The sequence below is a fragment of the Canis lupus genome, chromosome 11 (assembly GCF_048164855.1).
Source record: "Canis lupus baileyi chromosome 11, mCanLup2.hap1, whole genome shotgun sequence".
Lineage (NCBI taxonomy): Eukaryota > Metazoa > Chordata > Mammalia > Carnivora > Canidae > Canis > Canis lupus.
The window spans coordinates 64,979,520-64,999,319 of NC_132848.1; the positions used below are offsets into that span (position 1 = coordinate 64,979,520).

The window sequence follows — 19,800 nt, forward strand, 5'->3', positions numbered from 1 at the left end:
CCAGAGAAAATGGAAGATTGGATTGGGTGTCAAGTGCTTAACATTAAAGTGATTGTTTTATTTTTTTTAAGTCTTTTTTTTTTTTTTTTTTTTTTAAGATTCATTCATTTATTCATGAGAGACGCAGAGAGAGAGAGGCAGAGACACAGGCAGAGGGAGAAGCAGGCTCCCTGCAGGGAGCCCGACGCAGGACTCGATCTTGGGTCTCCAGGATCAGGCCCTGGGCTGAAGGCTGCACTAAACCACTGAGCCACCCAGGGATCCCCAAAATGGTTCTTTTAAAATAAAAAATGTTTGTGGTCAGTTATCATAACCCATGGAATTACGTAGTGGGGAATGATACAATTTTGAAAGTCAGTTTTCAAACTTTGATGAGACAACTTTTCCTTGTGTAAATAAGCTAGTCTTTAGGTGAAATATTCATATATTTAAAAATGACACTAATCTCTTTTCCAGTACTTCTATCAAAGTACTCTCTTACTGATTTTTTTTTTTTTTAAGATTTTGTCTGTTTATTCATGAGAGACACAGAGGCAGAGGCAGAAGGAGAACAGACTCCCTGCGGGGAGCCCAACGGGGACTCGATCTCAAGACCCCAGGGATCATACCCTGAGCCGAAGGCAGGCGCTCAACCCCTGAGCCATCGGGTGCCCCTCTCTTATTGATTTCATCAGCTTTTCTTTATAAGTGTCTGTAGACAAAAGGAGTCCACAAAGCTGGCGCCAAATTACCTCCTCCCCTCCCTATCTCTATACCAAGATTGCCAAGCCATGCTGATGGCCTACTTATTTCTAGAAGCATTTATACAAGGTCATTTTGATAACTTGGTTTATATAATGGGATTCTTTTCTAGTCCAGTACTGTAATTTATGCTTATGCATTTTTATTAATTTGTAATTGCCTTCCAACCCTTGGGCCTGTGTTTGTTTATGGATTTATTTAATCGTAGTAGACTGTTTCCTGAGATGTTTTTAGGTTACGTACAGCATCCAGATGATACCAGCTAATGCTTCCGTGAGGGGTAAGGCATTGAGGGGGAAAGCACTGGAATTGGAAAAGGCTTGGCCCCCTTAGGAAGAGGAGTGGCCTGGACTGACAGCCAGCGGCCAGGTACACGACTCTGCGGGGCTGGAGATTTAGGGCCTGTGTGTGAAATTATACTCAACAAGCAGCATTGACTCTTGATGAAAAAGATAAAAACGAAAATAAAAACTTTATTTTTTGTTTCTTTACTGCTCCTCCCCTTTTACGCCCTCCTTTCCCTCAGATTCATTGACTCGGTATCCAGGTGCTGTCTGAGTGGCAGACACCAGAGATGCGAAAACGAAAACGATTGTGGCCCGAAAACGAATGTGGCCCAGCCCATCCCTGAGGCCCCCCACATCCTGTGGGTGTGTCAGGCTTGTTAACAACAAGTGTGGATAAGTCAGATAAATGTGTGTTAGGTGTTCCAAGAGCAAAGGGGAAGTAATACAAACACACCCAGGGGAGGGGATCAGGGATGGAGCCGCTCAAAGCAGTGCTGGAAACAACTAGCCTTTTTGCCCTTTTGTTGTTTATGTGGAAGGCCTAGAGTCTGAAGCTGCAAACTGAGGAAGAGACGTGGTCACTGACAGTCCTTCTCACCGCTGGCCTCACGGTCCTGATTCTCCCTGTGGGGGCGTCGGCTGAGGTCTGGGCCTCCTGGTACCTGGGTTTCCTCTTCTGTAAATGAGGTGAATTGAGTAGATGAGTGACCAGGCCCCAGAGAGGAAATTCTTACGTCTTCTTTCTAGTAAGGAAAGTGGTCTGTGATCTGTGTGTGCTTGTGATGGAGAGAACCAGTGAAAAGTTGAGATGGAACAGTTTGTGGCCAGCACTTAGCCTTCGATCATCTTCTCTGACACAGGCGGGGCCCTTTCCTCTGCTGTCCAGGGGACCTGACCTCTCACCTGCAGCAGCGTCTAGGGGTCCCTCGCTGGGGTCCCTCCTTCAGGCTGTGCTGCTGGAGGTGAGGGGAGTGGAGAGGCCGCATTTTCTCTGAACAGCTCCCACGAAAGGGTTAAGTCCAACTTTATTTGGGGGATTCTTGAAATCTTCTTGACCAGTGGCCCTGTGCGGTAGAAAGAGTAAGAGCTTAGTCTTGGGGTCGGGGTCCAGGCTCCAAGTGCTGCCTCCACCCGGATTAGCTCCATAGCCTCAGACGAATGGCTTCATAGTTTTGAGCTTGTGAAGATGAAATGAGAGGAGAGCCTCCGACATAGGAAAATGGGAAAGGGCATGAGGAAGGAAAATCAGGAAGGAAGCATATGGAAAGAACATCAATTAAGACGGGGAGATGTCCATTCTCTGTAAAGCTTAAAAAGAAGGACCGCATCCCGGGTCAAGGTGGATGGTGCCCTGTGTGGGCCCTGCCCTCGGGTGTGCGGTGCAGATAAACCGGTCTGGCCTTTCTGGTGCGGGGATGGAGGAGGAGGAGAGAACAGTCTTCTTTCTCTCTGTAGTTTTTCCAAAGGAAATAATAAGACAAAAAAGATGCATTTATGAGGTGAGTGATTCATTTTTTTTTTTTTTTTTTGATTATGCGGAAAATCCTAAACCACTCGCTGGTAGTTGTCTGGTGAGCCAGCACAAATCCCTGTGTCCGCAGGTGCGCGAGAGCTCTGCTGATAGGAGACAGACTCCTCAGAGCGTGCTCTTGCCCCCCGGGAACCCAACCTGCTTTACAGGAGTTAAATCTCAGTGGGGCTTCTGGGTGGCCCCCACTCTGGCTCTCAGCTCTTGGCTCAGGTCATGATCTCAGGGGTGGGAGATCGAGCCCTGCGTCGGGCTCTGCACTGGATGTCGAGCCTGCTTAAGGTGCGCTCCTTCTCTCTCTCTCTCTTTCTCTCTAACCCTCCCCCCCCACTTCCCCAATAAAAGTCTCCGGGACCGCAGAAGCCAACTCTGCTGTCAACATGGACATGGATGCGGAGTTCTTCATTTCCCCTTAATTCCCACTCCTGTGTGATTTAGCCCATTTTCTTCTTTGTTTCTTTAAGTAGAGGGCCTGGGAAGGAAGAGAACACATTCCCGCAGGCTGTCGGGGCAGCTTGCTCAGGTAGGCGCGGGTGCGGCCTCCTGCTCTGTGGAGAGGCCCTGGGCCCGCCAGCACTTACTCCCCCCGCCCCGGGGCCCACGGGAGCCACGGCTGCGTGACCTCTGCTGGCGACACCCCGGGCCCCACTCGGGTCCTGCCTTGACCTCTGCCGGCAGCTCATGAACGCTTACCTATTTGTTGTCTATAGGATCTTCGGTTTGTTTTGTTTTCTAAAGGCCTTATTTATTTATTAGAGGGAGAGCGTGCAGGTGCAGGCGCAGGCGCAGGCGCAGGCCGAGGGAGAGGGAGAAGCAGGCTCCCCGCTGAGCAGCGGCCCGGCTCCATCCGAGGCTCCATCCATCCGGGGACCCATCACCAGCAGAGACGAAGGCAGACGTTTAATGGACGGAGCCACCCAGGCGGCCCAGGCCCCACATTTTATAAGAAACCTTTTCTCCTAACTTCGGACTTACTAAAAGTCTGGGTGAAGATGAACTTGGGTTGGTGATTTAGAGATAGAGGACTTGGGTCAGTTCTTGACCGTTGCCTCTCAGCCCCAGACTCCCCCCGTGTGGCCTGACAGGTGAAAATGGGTCGGGCCTTCCAGGAGGCCTTTGCCTTCTGTGAGCTGAGGCTCTGGGAGGGTGCTGCGGAAGAGTGGGGTTTTCCTTCCTGGCTCTGTGTCTGGAAGCAGGCTCCTGTAAAGCTGCTGTTTTCCTGCGCTCCTAGGGCCTGCAGGGCATGGCTTATCCGGCTCTGGCGGTGGCAGGATGGGGAGCCGGGGCTCAGGCCACTGCTTCTGGGGGCCCCACGTATATTCATACTGGTGCCCCGTGACCCTGGGCAGCCAGCGAGCCGGCCACCTCATCTTTGTCCCGGGCTGTGGCCACTTCCTGGTCCCGGCAGCACCTTAACTCCCGGGTGTGGGGACTCTGCGTGCCCACCCAGCCGTCTCCAAGGTTTGTTTTCTCTCGTTCTCTTGGTGGAGACTGTGTGTTCCAGGCTTTGTGGCTGCATCCCCAGGGGGCTGTTCCTGCTTTCCTGCTCCCTGGACCCTCTCTGGCCTGGGACCCCGGGAACTTCTCTGCCATCCATTCCTTGTCAGACAAGCTTGGAAGCTCTCTTCCACATTTGTCCTTTTCCCGGTACTCTTCATCTGCCAAAGCCTACTCTTTAGAATTCTATTCCATCTTTATAGTTATTACTTATCAGATTCTTAAACTTGTGCTTAAATTACTGTGGTTCCTGCCTCCTGGTTGGACCCAGGCTGAAATGCATCCCATGTAACCCAACTATGCAAACAGAAGGATGGAGCAGAGAGAAATCCAGGGCTTTCTCTGAGGGCCTGTCGAGAGCCTGCCAGACTGTACTGCTTGTATCTAGGTCCTGGAGCTCAGAGTGGAAACATTTACCAAGGCATGGCCACGTACAGCTCTTAACAAGGGCTTCCAGAACACATTAAGCTCCAAGGAATGGGGCGCCTGGGTGGCTCAGTCAGTTAAACCTCCAACTCTTGATTTAGGCTCAGGTCATGATCTCAGAGTCATGAGATCAAGCCCTGCCTAGGGCTCTGTGTTGGGCATAGAGCCCGCTTAAGAGTTTCTTTCTCTCTCTCTCTCTAAAAAAAAAAAAAAAAAAAAAAAAAAGCTCCACAGGAAGCAAATGCCTGCCTTTCAGCATTTCTTTTCGAAGATGATTTCCCACCTTAGGGAAGTGGATGTCCCTCAAATTTTAAGTCTGTACCAAGGACCTTCCTTCCTGAGGCCTATTTGCCCTGGGCCTCTACTACTATCATTGCCTTGATGGGGTAACAATTGCTCAAGGTCCTCTCCTCACCCGGAAGGAGGTGTGGAGGCTCCCCTATTTGAGGATAGGGTGGAGGAGGAATGAAGCCCTCCCTTGGAAGCACTACTGAATCCTGTGCATGTACATTCCCACCCCCCACCCCTTCCCACACACACAGGTGGGGCACGCCCAGTCAGAGTACACCCAAGTATGTTGTCTTTGGTGGGTCTGGGGCTGACTGCAGGAAATGAGGGTCTGGGCCATAGTCCACCCCATTTACCTCTTCAGATCTTGTCCCCGAACTCCCAGATTTAATACAAGCTCACTACTGAAATTCGTCTCTCTCTTAACTCTAGAAAAAATCCTTTAAATTTTTGTTTTTATTGTACTTTATTACTTTGATAAGAGAGATTTATAAAATACGTGTGAGTCATTTACCAGTACATAAAGTGATTTTCCAGTGTCCTCTCTTTGGAGAAAAGATGTATATGTTTAATCCAGTTTCTACCGAGCATCTCATGGTATTTAAGAACTTGACCAGATGACCACAGTATCGGCTCATTTAGCAAATGCGGAATGATTCCCAGGTTCCAGGTGCTGGGATATGATGTGAAGAGCTTGGTTATGGGATATGCCCAGGCGTTGGCCAGCATGATCTGGAGACGATGCCCCAGCTCCTGGGAGGCGGGTGTACTCCAGCCAGGAGGTGACACTTGAACTAATTTATTTGGAAGGAGTAGGAGCTGTCCAGGAAGGCATGTGGCAAAAGGCAGGCACTCTGCAGATGGCAGAGCGAAGCTGAGATTTTCTGGAAGAGAAATGTGTTTGCTGTGGTTGAATGTTAAGGCGTGGATGGCGTGGAGACGGGGGATGTTGGCTGGACGGTGTGAAGGGAAGCACGGATCCCTACGGAGTGCCGCTGGGCCCGAGGGCGTGTGGGTGAGCGGGCCCAGGTCTCCCAGGTCTCTCTTCTTGGAGGAGCCCAGAGGCCACGGAGCCCTGAGCTCTAGCCCTGGGAGTGGGGAAGAGAGGGGTGTCAGAGGACACGGCGGGTAGTTCTGCTTTGAGGGAGCAGCACGAGCAGGGACAGTGTATGTGCGGGGACTAAAGCCTGAGCAGGAGGGGAGGAGGGAGCAAGGCGGGGAGGAAGGCGGCAGGCTGGCCCGGTAGCTGGGGCCGAGCCTGAAGACGGAGAGGAGGCGAGGAGGTGACCCGGAGGTGCAGGTCACATTGTGGGCACAGGAGACTCGGCTCCTGGTTGGACGGGGAGAGCATGAAGAAGCAGCAATCCAAGTATTTCTGGGGTGTACGTCCGGGGTCGGCGGAACCCATCCGTTACAAATAGGGGACCTGGGGAGAGGGGCCCTGCGAAGCACTTAGAAGCTAACAGCTGCAGTTAACTGGGTCAAGCTGTGGTCTTCCTTTTGGAGGTGGTGTTTGGGGTAGGGGACAGACAGATTTCTAGCGAGGGAGAATTTATAAAAGGGACAACGAATGACAAAACTTGAGAAACGTGCTTAGTGTTGGAGGAATCCGAACCCTCGGAGGAAAACTTGAATGCCCGTTGAGTGGTAGGCGACAGACTGGAATGGTGGGTTTGACCTTCACCATTTTACAGATGAGGAAACAGACTCAGAGAGGTTGAGCAGCTTGCCCAGGGTCACACAGCTAGCAGGGAGCGGAACCAGATTTTAATTCTGGGCTGACTCCAGATGCCAGGCTGACCTTCCAAGTGAAAATGGATCTGGAACATTTTCCTCCCTCAAACAGCTACCAGCCTCGTTTTAGAGCTCCATGGACTTTCACACCGCCCGTCTAAAAGTGTTGTCACTTTTACTAAAGGCAGGGTCAAGATAGCCTCCGGGAGGATTCATTCCCTGTCATCATTTCCTAAGTTTTCTTCTTCTCCCTTTTCTGAAAGTTCTGTACATGTTTATTTGAAGAATGGACTTAGTGATAATTTTATCTGAATGATAAATACCACTTGAGAACATCAGCCTACTGGGCTTTGGGGAGCTGTGATCAGATGGGGACGAGAACATGTCCCGCCAGACACTTTCCCATGTATGATGTTGCCTGTGGGGATGTGTGGGTGAGTAGATTCATTATATGTTCTTTTCCCTTTGAATTTCGAACGTGAAGTACTAATACTCATACTAGTGACTAGGAACCAGATTCCCGGGGTTTAGCTGGTGGTCCGTTGTTCCACGACTTAGAGATTAAAAAGCAAAGTCCGAGACACGCACGATCTCTCCGTGCCAGCCGCTAGGTGAGGTTGTGAGCGAAGTCCCGGGCTGCCCTCCCCAGCCCTGCAAGAACCCAGGCCCGGCTCCTTTTTCCCATCAAGGAACAGGGTCTCGGAATGGCCTAGCCCTTCTGGTCCCACTGAGCTGCTTTGCTCACACCCTTGTCACCCCATGTCTGCACGGGTGCTCGGAGCTGTTATCTCCCCCAGAACCACTTAGCTGCAAACTGTCCCTGTTTATCGGAGCAGAGTCTGGAAAGGGCTGGCAAGGACCAGGCAGCAGATGGGAGCAGCCTGCGAGATAAGGATTTAGGAAAGCCACTCTGGCCAGGCCCCTGGAGGGTGGGGGGCCCGGCGGGCCTGCAGGGTGCTGCGCAACTTCTCCCAGGCATGCGGGCGCCCCCGGCCTGGTGATACGGCAGGGGCTCGGGCTCCCTCCCCTTGGGGCCGTGGGTGTGTGCTGTGTGCTGGAGGGTGAGCAGGAGCAGGGCCTCCCGGGCGCCAAGGCTGCCTGCCCGGGCCGGGGTTGAGTCAGAGCTCGGATTTCCAGCCTCCCTGCCTCACTCGGCCCGACTGGATGGACCGGTGGCTGCTCATTTTATTTAATGGTAACAGGAAGATCCTGCCTTTCTTTTATGCTTAACCTTGGAAATACTCGGGGGAGAGGTGTAGGGCAGCCGCAAGGAGTTGGGTGGGGCCTGAGTGTGCGGACTAGTGCTGGTGGCCCCCTCCCTAACCTGCCGAGCTCCTTCGCTGTGTGTGTGTGTGTGTGTGTGTGTGAGAGAGAGAGAGAGAGACAGAGACAGAGACAGAGACAGAGACAGAGAGATAGTATCCCTGAGTCGGAGTTGATGAGGAGTCCTCCTGGCTGTCGATGGCCACATTAAAATGTTTTCTGGCCGGCAGGTTGTTCCAGTGTTTCCAGGGCTTTCAGAACTGGAGGAAACCTTTGAGGATCATCCGCTTCAGTGGTTCCCACGCTAGTGTCCGTGAGTGAGACACTGGGATTGCGTGGACCGCACACTGGGAAGCAGAATGCGGTGTGTGAGGTGTTTTGCCCAGAATTTGGCTCATGCAGTAATCATGAATCAAGTTTCCTCTTTTACACCCCGCCCCACACACCCCATATCTGACTTTGACTCCTGGTAGTTTTGTAGGTTAAAATGTATAAATATAAGGCTGTGAATATTTAATAATTTTTTTTTAATAATTTTTAAGGAGATTGACCTTGGAAAATAAGAGTAGCGTCCCGTCAGTCGTGACCCTGTGCGGCGGCATCCGCTTGCATCATGGCTTAAAACTCCGACTCTGGGGCCCAGCTGCTTGGGTTTGACTGCTGCCTCGGCCGTTTACCAGCTGTGTGACCTCGGGCCAGTGAAGTCACCTCTCTGAGAGCATCCGCCCCATGGGATGGCTGGTGCCCGGCAGTATTTATTAGATAAAGCATATGGGTTCATAGTCCTTTCTCACGGCTGGCTCCGGACACCTGGCACGGGCCCGAGGCGAGCCCGGGGGGTTGTCCCAGAGCCCTGCTGAAGCCTGCGGGGCCCCGAGCAGTGAGGCCGTGACCGTGGAGCCGAGGCCAGGACACAGGCTGGCGCCGCGGGCTTCAGGTAGTCGGGAGCCCCGCACCAGGGATTGGGTGTGATGTGCTCCGCACCGGTGGACGCCGTCCGGGGATGGGCATCACGTGGCAGCCTTAAAGAATGTTCAGATAACCCGCAACCCTACAACCCCGATTAAACCAGTTTTGGTTTTGTGTGGTTGTTTGATCTGGACTTTCACATATTTAAGCATAGCGTCTGTGCTATTTTGTAATCCATTTTCGGCTAACAAGTATATTTTTCCTGTTCCTACCTTGCTTTTCTAAATATTTTAATTATAAAATAAAGAAGGAAGTTATTTTCCATTAAACAGAACCAACTGAAGTGTTTCAGAAATTTCAAAAACGGTTCAGTCCTTACTGGGGGAGCCTTTACTCTCCCAAGCACAAGGTGAAACGCTAAGGTTATTCTTTGTTTGCATATGGGATTATCTCCTTTTTCTGTTATGATAAAAATTCTGTGTTTCACAGTGAGGGTTGTATAACATCTTCCCCAGCTTTGGGGTAAGTTTTCTTACTCAAATTCTTTTTAAGCAATGTAACTTCCTGCTCAGAAAAGGACACGTATTGGTTTTATGTCTGCAATGGGAATATTTAGTCAGATAATTCAGAGAGCTTTTTCCCACAGATATTTTTATGGGGGTCACTGTTTTATCCTCCTTTCCATGAACTTTGGTTTGTTGTAGGAGTCTGCCAAAAGCCGAGTTCTCATGCGAGGGACTGTACCCAGGTCACAAATAAAAGATGACATTTAAACTCGATGGAAATGTATAATCGAGAATCTTGGTTTCCCCATCCTTCCTTCTCAGGTTGGAAGAAATGCCCTTTAGCAAGTAGTGGTTAAGTTAGCCTGACCTGCATGTTTGGGAATTTGGACAGGGAAGGCTGGCCCCTTCTCAGAAGGGGGGCTGGGAGCTTCTAGGCACTCCCATGTCCCGCTCTTTGGAGAGTCTTGGTAATGATCAAATGTACCTTGTGTACATTTGAGCTGACAAATAGAGTTTCTCTGTGCTTTGGGTTTTTCTAGTCTTGCCTTTGAGACTTTGCTGTTGACCTACCTGGGTCAGGTTACAAGAATGTGGCTGTGCCTTGTAGAAAAAGGAGATCCAAAGAGCCCTGGATTACAAACCAGAAAACTGCATCATGTCACCCTTGTCGTGTAACTCTTATGTAATTTGTAGGCAGCTCAGTTAACCGTCTCTGAGCCTCCATTTTTCTCACTATGAAGGGGTTATCCTTTCGGCTTCCCTTTGGGGGTGCAAATGAGAAATGTGCAAGAAAATGCTCCTCAGACTGGAATCCTTGAGCACATATAAAGTGGGGATGATGTCCCTTTGAGGGCCAAAAAACCCTGTCTTGGCCGAGGTGATAGGAAGTCCTGGCTGGGTCTCGATCATGGAAATAAAGGCCTGAATTGCAGTGGATGAAGTTGGAAGTCGGGGCCAGGGTTGGCAAGCCTAATGTTTTCCTCACAGTATTCCCAAGAGAAGGAGCAATGCTTTCTGTGACAGAAACTTCAGACCATCACTTCAGACAGTTATGGCTGGATTCCAAGTCGCCATAGCCCTGCCCCATAACCTGGATGTATAACCAGCTCATTTATCTGGAATCATCTCACATATTATTCACCCCGAATCTTTCCCTGGGAAAATTAACTTAGAGGCTCACAACCTGCTACGTAGAGTTCTGTGCTTCCCTTTTTTCTTTCTTGAGCTGACCTCTTGCACTCTAGAAATTTCAGAAATAGTCTACTGATACCCATATTCCTTTCCTGAGTTGAAAACTTCAGGTGTTAGCTGTTTATAGCATGTGCTGTTTTTTTCCTGAGTAGCTTTCAGATCTTCTTCCTCATTGTAGTCTTTCTCGTTGTAGTCTTTCTCGTTCACCCTCATGCTTTTCCTTATTGCCCTTCCTTCAAGCTGTTCAAATGAACTGCCCAAGATGTAGAGATCAGAGATCCTGGGTCAAGTGCTACTGTAGCTTTAGGAATGTTATTCCAATTTAGAGACAATCGGTTGTTTTTGCAAACCATCTTGTCTCATCTGGAAGCTAAAACAAAACAAAACAAAACCCCAAAGCCTTAAAATTAGGATTTATTTTATAAAAATATGGCTTTTTCTTTACCTGTATGAAGTGCCCATGCAAGTACATTCTGAGTGTCCCATTTGAGTTCTCTTCTCCTTTGCGAGTAAGGCCCAGAGCAAAGAGGTTTAAGTTTAAGTTGCCAAAGGTGTATTGGACTGAGACTTTCAGTTTGCTCCTTAGGTTTGCCCAAAAGCTCATTCGAAAGGAACTGACCTAAAATGGTGTGACCCCTAGACTTGGGTATGGGTGTTTGAGTTATTCAGGTTGTGTGTGCCTTGGGGCCCTTTCAAATTGGAATTAAGGAGTAAGAAATGTCTTGTTCGTGGTTTTTAAACTGCCTTCTCTGGAGGCCCTTTCTTGGAGTGCCTGGGTGGCTCAGTTGGTTAAGCACCCATCTCTTGATTTCACTCCCATCATGGTCTCAGAGTTGAGAGATTGAGCCCTGCATGCAGTGGGAGTCTTCTTGGGATTCTCTCTCTCTCCCTCCCCCCTCAACCCCATTCCCTTGTTCACCCACCCTCTCAATCAATCAATCAATCAATCAATCAAAAAAAATTTAAAGACCCTTTCTTGGTGGCCCAATGGTGGGATTCTTGAGGGGTGGAGGTAGGTAGTGGTTGAGAAGTGAGGGGAGAAATGGGGTGGTGATGGGGGGGCGCTGGTTATTGGGTGAACTGAGGGCACCCACATAACTTCGTTATTTTCCGTGTTTTCTGATACGCAGAAGCTTTTGGGGTGTGGGGGTATGGGATAGGGGCTCGTGTTGTTGTTTTTAACCTTTTACTGCTGTGTCTATAACCAAAGCTATTTAGCAGTGGTAAACGCAAGCAACTAGATGAGGATCTACTAGACAGATTTTTAGAGATGCTAAAGAATTTGTGAATTCCCATCCATCTAATCTGGGCTGTCCAGCATGTGTTAACTTCACAGCATTCTCATCATGACAAATAATTCTACTTTGGGACTGTTCGTTAGAACCCAGTAAGCTGGGGCACCTGGGTGGCTCAATTGGCTAAACTTCTGCTTAGGCTCAGGTCATGATCCCAAGGTCCTGGGATTGAGCCCCACATTGGGCTCCTTGCCCAGCAGGGAGTCTGCTTCTCCATCTCCTGCTGCAGCTCCTCCTGCTTGTGCTTTCTCATGCTCTCTCCCTCTCTCTCTCTCTCTCAAAAAAAAAAAAAAAAAAAAAGAAAGAAAAAAAAGAGGGGAGGGGAACCCAGTAAACTTAAAACTTCTCTTATATTAAGAAAATAATAAACACTACCCTTGATTAAAGCAGGCACCTAGCCTTGTTTCTAGAGGTTCTAGGAGTGTGGCTACCACTTGGCTTGGTGGCCTGGGAACCTCATTGCCTTGGCAGGGATTCCAGCTCTGCCCTTAACGATGACTTCTTTAAATCTGTTTCCTCGGGTACAAAATGGGAATAAAAGTAACAACACCCACTTCATAGATTCACTGAATCCTCCTGACACTACACCATGCCTGGGATGCAATAGTTCTTAGGAATTCTAAGTGTAGAGTCTCTGTTGTAGAATTAACCTGATAAGAAAATTCCTTAGAGTATGTATTGCCATTCCACTTTTGTGTGTTGTCTTTTATTTTTATTTTATTTTATTTTTAAAAGATTTTATTTATTCATGAGAGACACCGAGAGAGAGGCAGAGACACAGGCAGAGGAAGAAGCAGGCTCCATGCAGGGAGCCTTATGTGGGACTTGATCTCAGTCAGGACTCCAGGATCATGCCCTGGGTCGAAGGCTGGCGCTAAACCGCGGAGCCATCCAGGGATCCCCAGTGTGGGTTGTCTTTTAATATCAAACTTATCTAAATGGTTGTTCTTCTTCGGTTATGTCTCCTCAGTAGTGCTAGAACTTGGGAATTATATCTCCAGCAAGCTATTTTATTGCTTTTTCTTTTCTTCTTTTGCCCACAGCCTGAAGTCTATTCTTGGCCTTTGATATTTCACGAAAATGTCATTTTCGTTTCCCTCTTTCATTTTGCTATAAACAGCTGAGATCTTAAGTATGCAGTTTGAGTTTTGATAAATGTATACAGCCATGAGACCTTCATTCAGGCCAAGAAACATACAGTACATTTCTATGCCCTAAAAGTTCTTTCCTGCCCCTTTCCAATCAAAATGTCGATCCCTATGATTTTTAGATTTCTAGGTCCTAGATTAATCTTGCCTTCTTGAACCTAACATAAATGGAATTTGAGGTCTTCTTTATTCTTTAAGCACTTTGTTTGTTTGAAGCAATCCCTACACCCAACATGGGGCTTAAAACTCAGGACCCCAAGACCAAGAGTCACGCATGCTCTTCTGACTGACCCAGCCAGGTGCCCCTGAGGTCTGTCTTTCACGCACAATGTAAATTTCCATTTATGAATGTACCACAGTTTGATAATCCATTCTTCTGTTGATGGTTTTCAGGTCATTCTTAGTTTGGGGCCCGTAGGATAAAGCTGGTATGAGTCTTCATTTTCTTTCTCTGAATACTCAGGGTGGCTCGTGTCTCCTCCACCTCCCTTCGTTTCTTCTGTAAAATGGTAGATTGAGAAGCAATTTGGGGTTGGGACCACCATTTTCTAAAAAATGAAACAGACAAAATAGAAAATTTTGCGAATTACATGGCGACTCACACATTGTAACATGTACAAGTACAGCTAATGTGTGTCCTGGGTCACAATATAAAATGTACTTGTTATGGATTGTGAGCAGATCAGTTTGCAACACACTGATTTGTGTGTCTTTATGAGCAAGGAAGTTGAGCACCTACCTGTGAGGTTATTTATTAGTAAATGCAGGTCTTTGCCCTCAGGTGTCTGAAACAGCCACACTATTAACAGTCACGAACTGCTTGTTATGGACCAGCCACTGTTTCAAAAGCTTGCAGTCATCCTGTGAAGCAGGTTATTGTCCCCATTCTGTAGAAGGAGAAACTGAGACGTCAGTTATACAACTTGTCCACAGTCACAGAGCGGGAATGGTAGGGCCACGGTTTGAACCTAGGCGGTCCAAGTCCAGAGTCTGTTCCAAACCACTATCCCAGAGATGATAGAGAGGCAAGTGACCTATGTCAGCAAATGCAAATTAGTAAATATCTAATTAATACAATGCTCCTCCTCCTTTTTATTCCAGATATGAGAAATGAGTGTTGGACGTCGAAGAATAAAATTGTTGGGTATCCTGATGATGGTTAATGTCTTCATTTATTTGATTGTGGAAGTCTCCAAAAGTAGCAGCCAAGAAAAAAATGGAAAGGGGGAAGTAATAATACCCAAAGAAAAGTTCTGGAAGATATCTGCCCCCCCTGTGGCCTACTGGAACAGAGAGCAAGAAAAGCTGAACAGGCGGTACAATCCCATTTTGAACATGTTGGCCAACCAGACGGGAGAAGTATACGGGTTTTCCAACATAAGCCATCTAAATTTTTGTGAACCTGACCTGAGGGTCATGTCCGTAGTTTCAGATTTCAGCAATTTGCCAGACAGATTTAAAGACTTTCTGCTGTATTTGAGATGTCGAAATTATTCGCTGCTTATAGATCAACCAGATAAATGTGCGAAGAAACCCTTCCTATTACTGGCGATCAAGTCCCTCATTCCACACTTTGCCAGAAGGCAAGCAATTCGGGAGTCTTGGGGCAGAGAAACCAACGTGGGGAACCAAACGGTAGTGAGAGTCTTCCTACTGGGTCAGACCCCGCCAGAGGACAACCACCCGGACCTGTCAGATATGCTGAAATTTGAGAGCGAGAAGCACCAAGACATTCTCATGTGGAACTACAGAGACACTTTCTTCAACTTGTCCCTGAAAGAAGTACTCTTTCTCAGGTGGGTGAGCGCTTCTTGCCCAAATGCCGAGTTCGTTTTCAAGGGCGATGACGATGTTTTTGTGAACACTCATCACATCCTGAATTACTTGAATAGCTTATCCAAGAACAAAGCCAAAGATCTGTTTATAGGTGATGTGATCCACAATGCTGGACCTCATCGGGATAAGAAACTGAAGTACTACATCCCGGAAGTTGTTTACACTGGTGTCTATCCGCCTTATGCAGGGGGAGGTGGGTTCCTCTACTCTGGCCACCTGGCCCTGAGGCTGTACAATATAACTGACCAGGTCCTTCTCTACCCCATCGATGACGTTTATACTGGAATGTGCCTTCAGAAGCTCGGCCTCGTTCCAGAGAAGCATAAAGGCTTCAAGACGTTTGATATAGAAGAGAAAAACAAGAATAACATTTGTTCCTATGTAGATTTGATGTTAGTACATAGTAGAAAACCTCAAGAGATGATTGATATTTGGTCTCGGTTGCAAAGTGCTCATTTAAATTGCTGAAATATATACAAACTAAGTTTTGCATAGAAAGACCTATCTTGAATAGTTCCCATGTTGTGTTCTTTCACATTAGGGGTAACTTCTATGTTAAACCATCAAAATTGCCTTTATTAGTAGTATCCATTCGAGGGCCGCTAAGCCCTCCTATGTGGTACTTTCTGAAGAGGGAAAGCAGAAGATTGTAATTTTTTTATGGAGGATATGGCGGGACAATTGGTTCTGATCCTCCCTGTGGCTGATGGTCATTATGTTTTAATTTGCCTTCCTTCTCATCTGAAATCATACATTTCTAGAATTTGACCGTTTTTGGTTATTTATGTTTTGCCCTCATATGATATTTCTACTTTCCATTATAATGAGTGAATTATCTGCAATTTAGGTGTTCATAAATGTATTGGCTACAAAGACTTTGTAATCTGTGATTCAGTGGTTTTTGTTAAATGGAATTCCATTTATTTTCATGAAATTTGGATGAATTTTTAAAATCGTCTAGAAAAATTAACTTCTGTCAAAATTTCCTGCCACCCCAACAGTATTTTCTTGTGTTAATCAGGTTAATTTTGCAAAATGAGAATCACTGTGTGGCATCTATCTGGTTTGCCTTGTTTGGTCTTATGGCCATAATGAGGAGAAAATTGAACTGTTCTTGTGTTTGGTTTGGTAGGCGGTATCATGATAATTTTCAATTTTTAGTGATTGAGGATACTGAGTGTGATTCCGTAACGGTCAACTGAAGATTGAATTGACCCTGGCAGCCATATTGTGCTTATGATTTTTCAATGTGGACCAGGAAAGCATATGTCATTTCTGAACTTTAAGTGAAAAAATTGAAATTGCAGACCTTCTCATGAGTGGATTGTCAGTTTAAAACTCCAGGATTCTGTTCTTGCCATATTTCCTCATGTCGCTTATACAAAATTATTCTGAGTAGACTGCTTCCCTGTCTCAGTGTAGGAAGTGCCTGTGTTTTTATTTATTGTTCAGATCAAAGACCAAAACATTTTCTTAAATATATTTTGTGTAATATTTTATTTGTATACAGTGTTGTTGATGAAATATTTAACTAGAGCATGGTATTTTAAGTGTTAAGGTGTAACATATGTTAAATAAAGCTAACTGTTATTTTTGAATTTTAAAACTTGGCTTTTTTGTGGGGGAGGGGGACTCTGAACTACTAGAGTTGATAAAATTCTGCCAAACTGTTACTTACATATACTATCTTGTAACATGCTTTCTTGAAATATTTTTGTGTTTATAGAGATGATGCTTCTTACCACATGTGATACTGGGGACTGTGAGAAGATGGAAATAAAGTCACTGTATTTTTAATTGTCGTGTGTAATGTGTAATGAATGGTCTATGATCCCTTTTTGTTTCCTGTATTTGAGGAAAGAGACTATTTCCCCTCCACACAAACTATTATAGTAATATCGACCTTTAACTTTTGCTGTCTCAGTGGGTTCTCTGTCTTTGCATTTAAAGTTCTTAAAAGTGCTTTCCCATTAGAGTCCTGAAAGAGGAATATAAATATATATTTATGCTTCCATATGTGGCAAGTAGAAAATTTAATTAGGAAATAAAGCAGCACCTTTTTAATTTCTTTATGTATAGTTGATACACAATGTTACATAAGTTTCAGTTACACAACGTAGTGATTAGACTTCTCCGTACATTAGGCGGTGCTCAGGTGCTCACCAAAGTGCAGTTTCCATCTATCAACCGTACAACACTGTTGTAATATCGTTGACTATATTCCCTGTGCTGTACATTTTCTGTGAATTTTATTCATTCCATAATTGGAAACCTGTATCTCCCACTCCCCTTCCCCATCCTGCTCATCCTCCCACCTTCTTCCCTCTGGCAACCATCAATTTGTTCTCTGTGTTTATGGGTTTTGTTTATTCACTCATTTTTTAGATTCTACATGTAAGTGAAATCGTATGGTATTTGTCTTTGTCTGACTTATTTCACTTACCATAATACTCTCTAGGTCCATCCATATTGTCACAAATGGCAAGATCACATTCTGTCCTATGGTTGGGTTAATATTCCATTGAGTGTGTATATACCCACGGCTCCTTTATCCATTCATCTATGCACTGACACTTGAGTTACTTCCATATTTTGACTGTTTCTAATAATAACGCAGTAAACATAGAGGTACATAGATGTTTTGAATTAGTGTTTTTGTTTTCTGTGGGTAAATATCAGTAGTGGAATTACTGGATCGTACGGTTCTGTATTTGTAATTTTTGAGGAAACTCCATACTGTTTTCCACAGTGGCTGTACCAGTTTGCGTTCCCATCGGCGCAAGAAGATTCCTTTTGCTCTACGTCATCACCAACACTTGTTATTTCTTGTCATTTTGATTCTAGCCACTCTGGTAGGTGTGAGGTGATCTCTTATTGTAGTTTTGATTTGCATTTCCCTGATGATTCGTTAATGTTGACCATCTTTTCATATGTCTGTTGGCCATCTGTAGGTCTTTGGAAAAAGGTCTATTCGTGTCCTCTGCCCATTTTTTAATTGGGCTGTCTTTGTGTGTGTGTTGTAGAAGTTCTTTATATATTTTGGATACTAACCCCTTAATGGATATATCGAGTGCAAATATTTTCTTCTATTCAATAAGTTGCCTTTTTTGTTTTGTTGATGGTTTCCTCTGCTGTACAGAGCTTCTTATTTTGGTGTCGCCCTTATAATTTGTTTTTGCTTTTCTTTCCCTTGCCTCAGGAAATCTATTAGAAAAATGCTGCTACGGCAGATGTCAGAGAACTTACTGCGGATGTTTTCTTGCAGGTTTTTTATGGTTTCAGGTCTTTAACCCATTTTGAGTTTATTTTTGTGTATGGTGTAAGAATGTGGTCCGGTTTCATTCTGTTGCATGTAGCTATCTAGTTTTTCCAGCACCATTTGTTGAAGAGACTGTCTTTTTCCCATTGTATGTTCCTGCCTTAAAGGAGCATCTTAAAGACTGTATTATGCTAATCCATGTCCATTTTGGGGTTTGTGTCCTCTTTAGCAACGGGATATACTGGGTTTTAGAGCTTCACATGTGCATTGAGCTCCATTATGTTTACCGATTGATCTCTTAAGTCCATGAAGCCCTCTCTGGGTGCCTTTGAGATGGATGTAAGCATCACCATCTAATTCATTCTTTGAGACCTGCTCAATTGATGCCTCAGCAGAAACATGTTTGAGTCTTTTCTTGACTATTCCAAGTCATGTTGATTTTAAGTATGAAGATCAGGGCTGAATAAGCATTGCCTGGGTTTATGAAGGTGTAAACCCAGGCAGTTGTTAAGAGGAAATGGATGAAGAAGACAGCCTTGACCCTGGTTTCCTTTCTTGATTTGTTCAAGGGAGAATGGAAAAGGAGGTCAAGAGTTTGAGGGAATGAATACTTTGTATCCCTTGGAATTTGAATCCAGAGTTAAAGGCCTCCCCAAGTGTGACCATCTCCTACTTACCCCTGATTTGACAATGGTCTAGAATGTCTGGTGTTCTGAGTTGTCTTGGCCCCCTCAGATGCAGAAAGGGAAAATATGTTTATTAAGGCAAAGGATATCTTATTCTCACTTCCAGGAAAACTGAAATGAATGAAGCCTTTACTTGAGCCAAACGTTAATTCAGTGTGATTTGCCTTCTTATGAAAAATGCCAGATGAAGTAAAAATTCTTGTTTAGAACAGTTGAAAACATTGTTCATGCTCTGTGCTGTGATTATTGGATAAATTCAATTTTTCCTTAAAGTTAATTGTATATTGGTTATATTTTTTAAATGCTAGGGACATGTGTCAAAAAACCTTGAAGCTGAACTTGACCTTGTTCGGGTTAACAGTAAATCTGAAAAATTGAAGTATTTGACCTGCTTCATTCAAGTCTTAATGCTTTGAAAAGGTAGAGGCCAAGAATGAGGCATTTTTTATATTTAAGGAGCCAAAACAACCCTGTCACATTGTATATGAATTATTAAGATATAATATTTTATTTACCACTAAAAGTCAATTCCATATGATTTGCTTCAATTGCAGAGAGGTTAAAATGTGAAATATTGCATCTTAGAATAATTGAAATACAGCATCAGTGTGTCTATTACATGCATATATATAAAATTTAGAAGCACCTGGGTGGTTCAGTGGGTTAAGCCTCTGCTTTCGGCTCAGGTCATGATCCCAGGGTCCTGGGCTCGAGCTCCTGGCTCCCTGCTCAGCGGGGAGCCTGCTTCTTCTCCCTCTGCACTCCCCTTGCTTGTGCTCTCGCACTCTGTCAAATAAATAAAATCTTAAAAATCCATAAATTTGAAAACTCTTCAATTGAAATAATGGAGTCCTGTTTCTGTCACTTTTGTGTGTGACTTTTCCTGTTTAGCAATTTCCACCCAAGAAACCATGGTGGCTCTTGACCTTTGGCAATTGCTTTCTTCCTGCCTGGTGTGCATTGTGACAGGGGAGGTAGGATTGCATCGAAGCAGCAAAAATGGAGTTTTTAATTTGATTGTAATCCCAGGGCTTATTTCTAAGTTAGAGGCCTGCTGGTTGGACAAAGGTGCTTGCGGCTTCCCGACAGCTGCCCTGCATCAGGGAAACGCTCTGTCCTATCAAGCAGTGAGCCACAGGAAGAAATTGCATCCCGAGCATTAGCAAGGGCTTCTCATTGCCCAGGTGACCTGCCGTCCTGTGACAA

The 19,800-nt window shown here is 45.7% G+C and overlaps 1 protein-coding gene across 11 annotated transcripts in view; it reads left to right on the forward strand.

Moving 5' to 3' along the window:
* Positions 1-19,800, forward strand: part of B3GNT2 (UDP-GlcNAc:betaGal beta-1,3-N-acetylglucosaminyltransferase 2) — a 270,923-nt gene that overhangs the window by 163,458 nt on the left and 87,665 nt on the right. For 4 of the 11 annotated variants that reach the window (XM_072768531.1, XM_072768532.1, XM_072768530.1 and 1 more), the window contains one exon: positions 13,915-16,446. The exons of the other annotated variants lie outside the window; for them this stretch is intronic. In XM_072768531.1, the coding sequence (XP_072624632.1) occupies positions 13,924-15,117 (1,194 nt within the window). In that variant the 5' untranslated portion in view covers positions 13,915-13,923 and the 3' untranslated portion in view covers positions 15,118-16,446. Of the gene's footprint in view, positions 1-13,914; positions 16,447-19,800 lie in introns of those variants that run through there. 11 annotated transcript variants of the gene reach the window in all.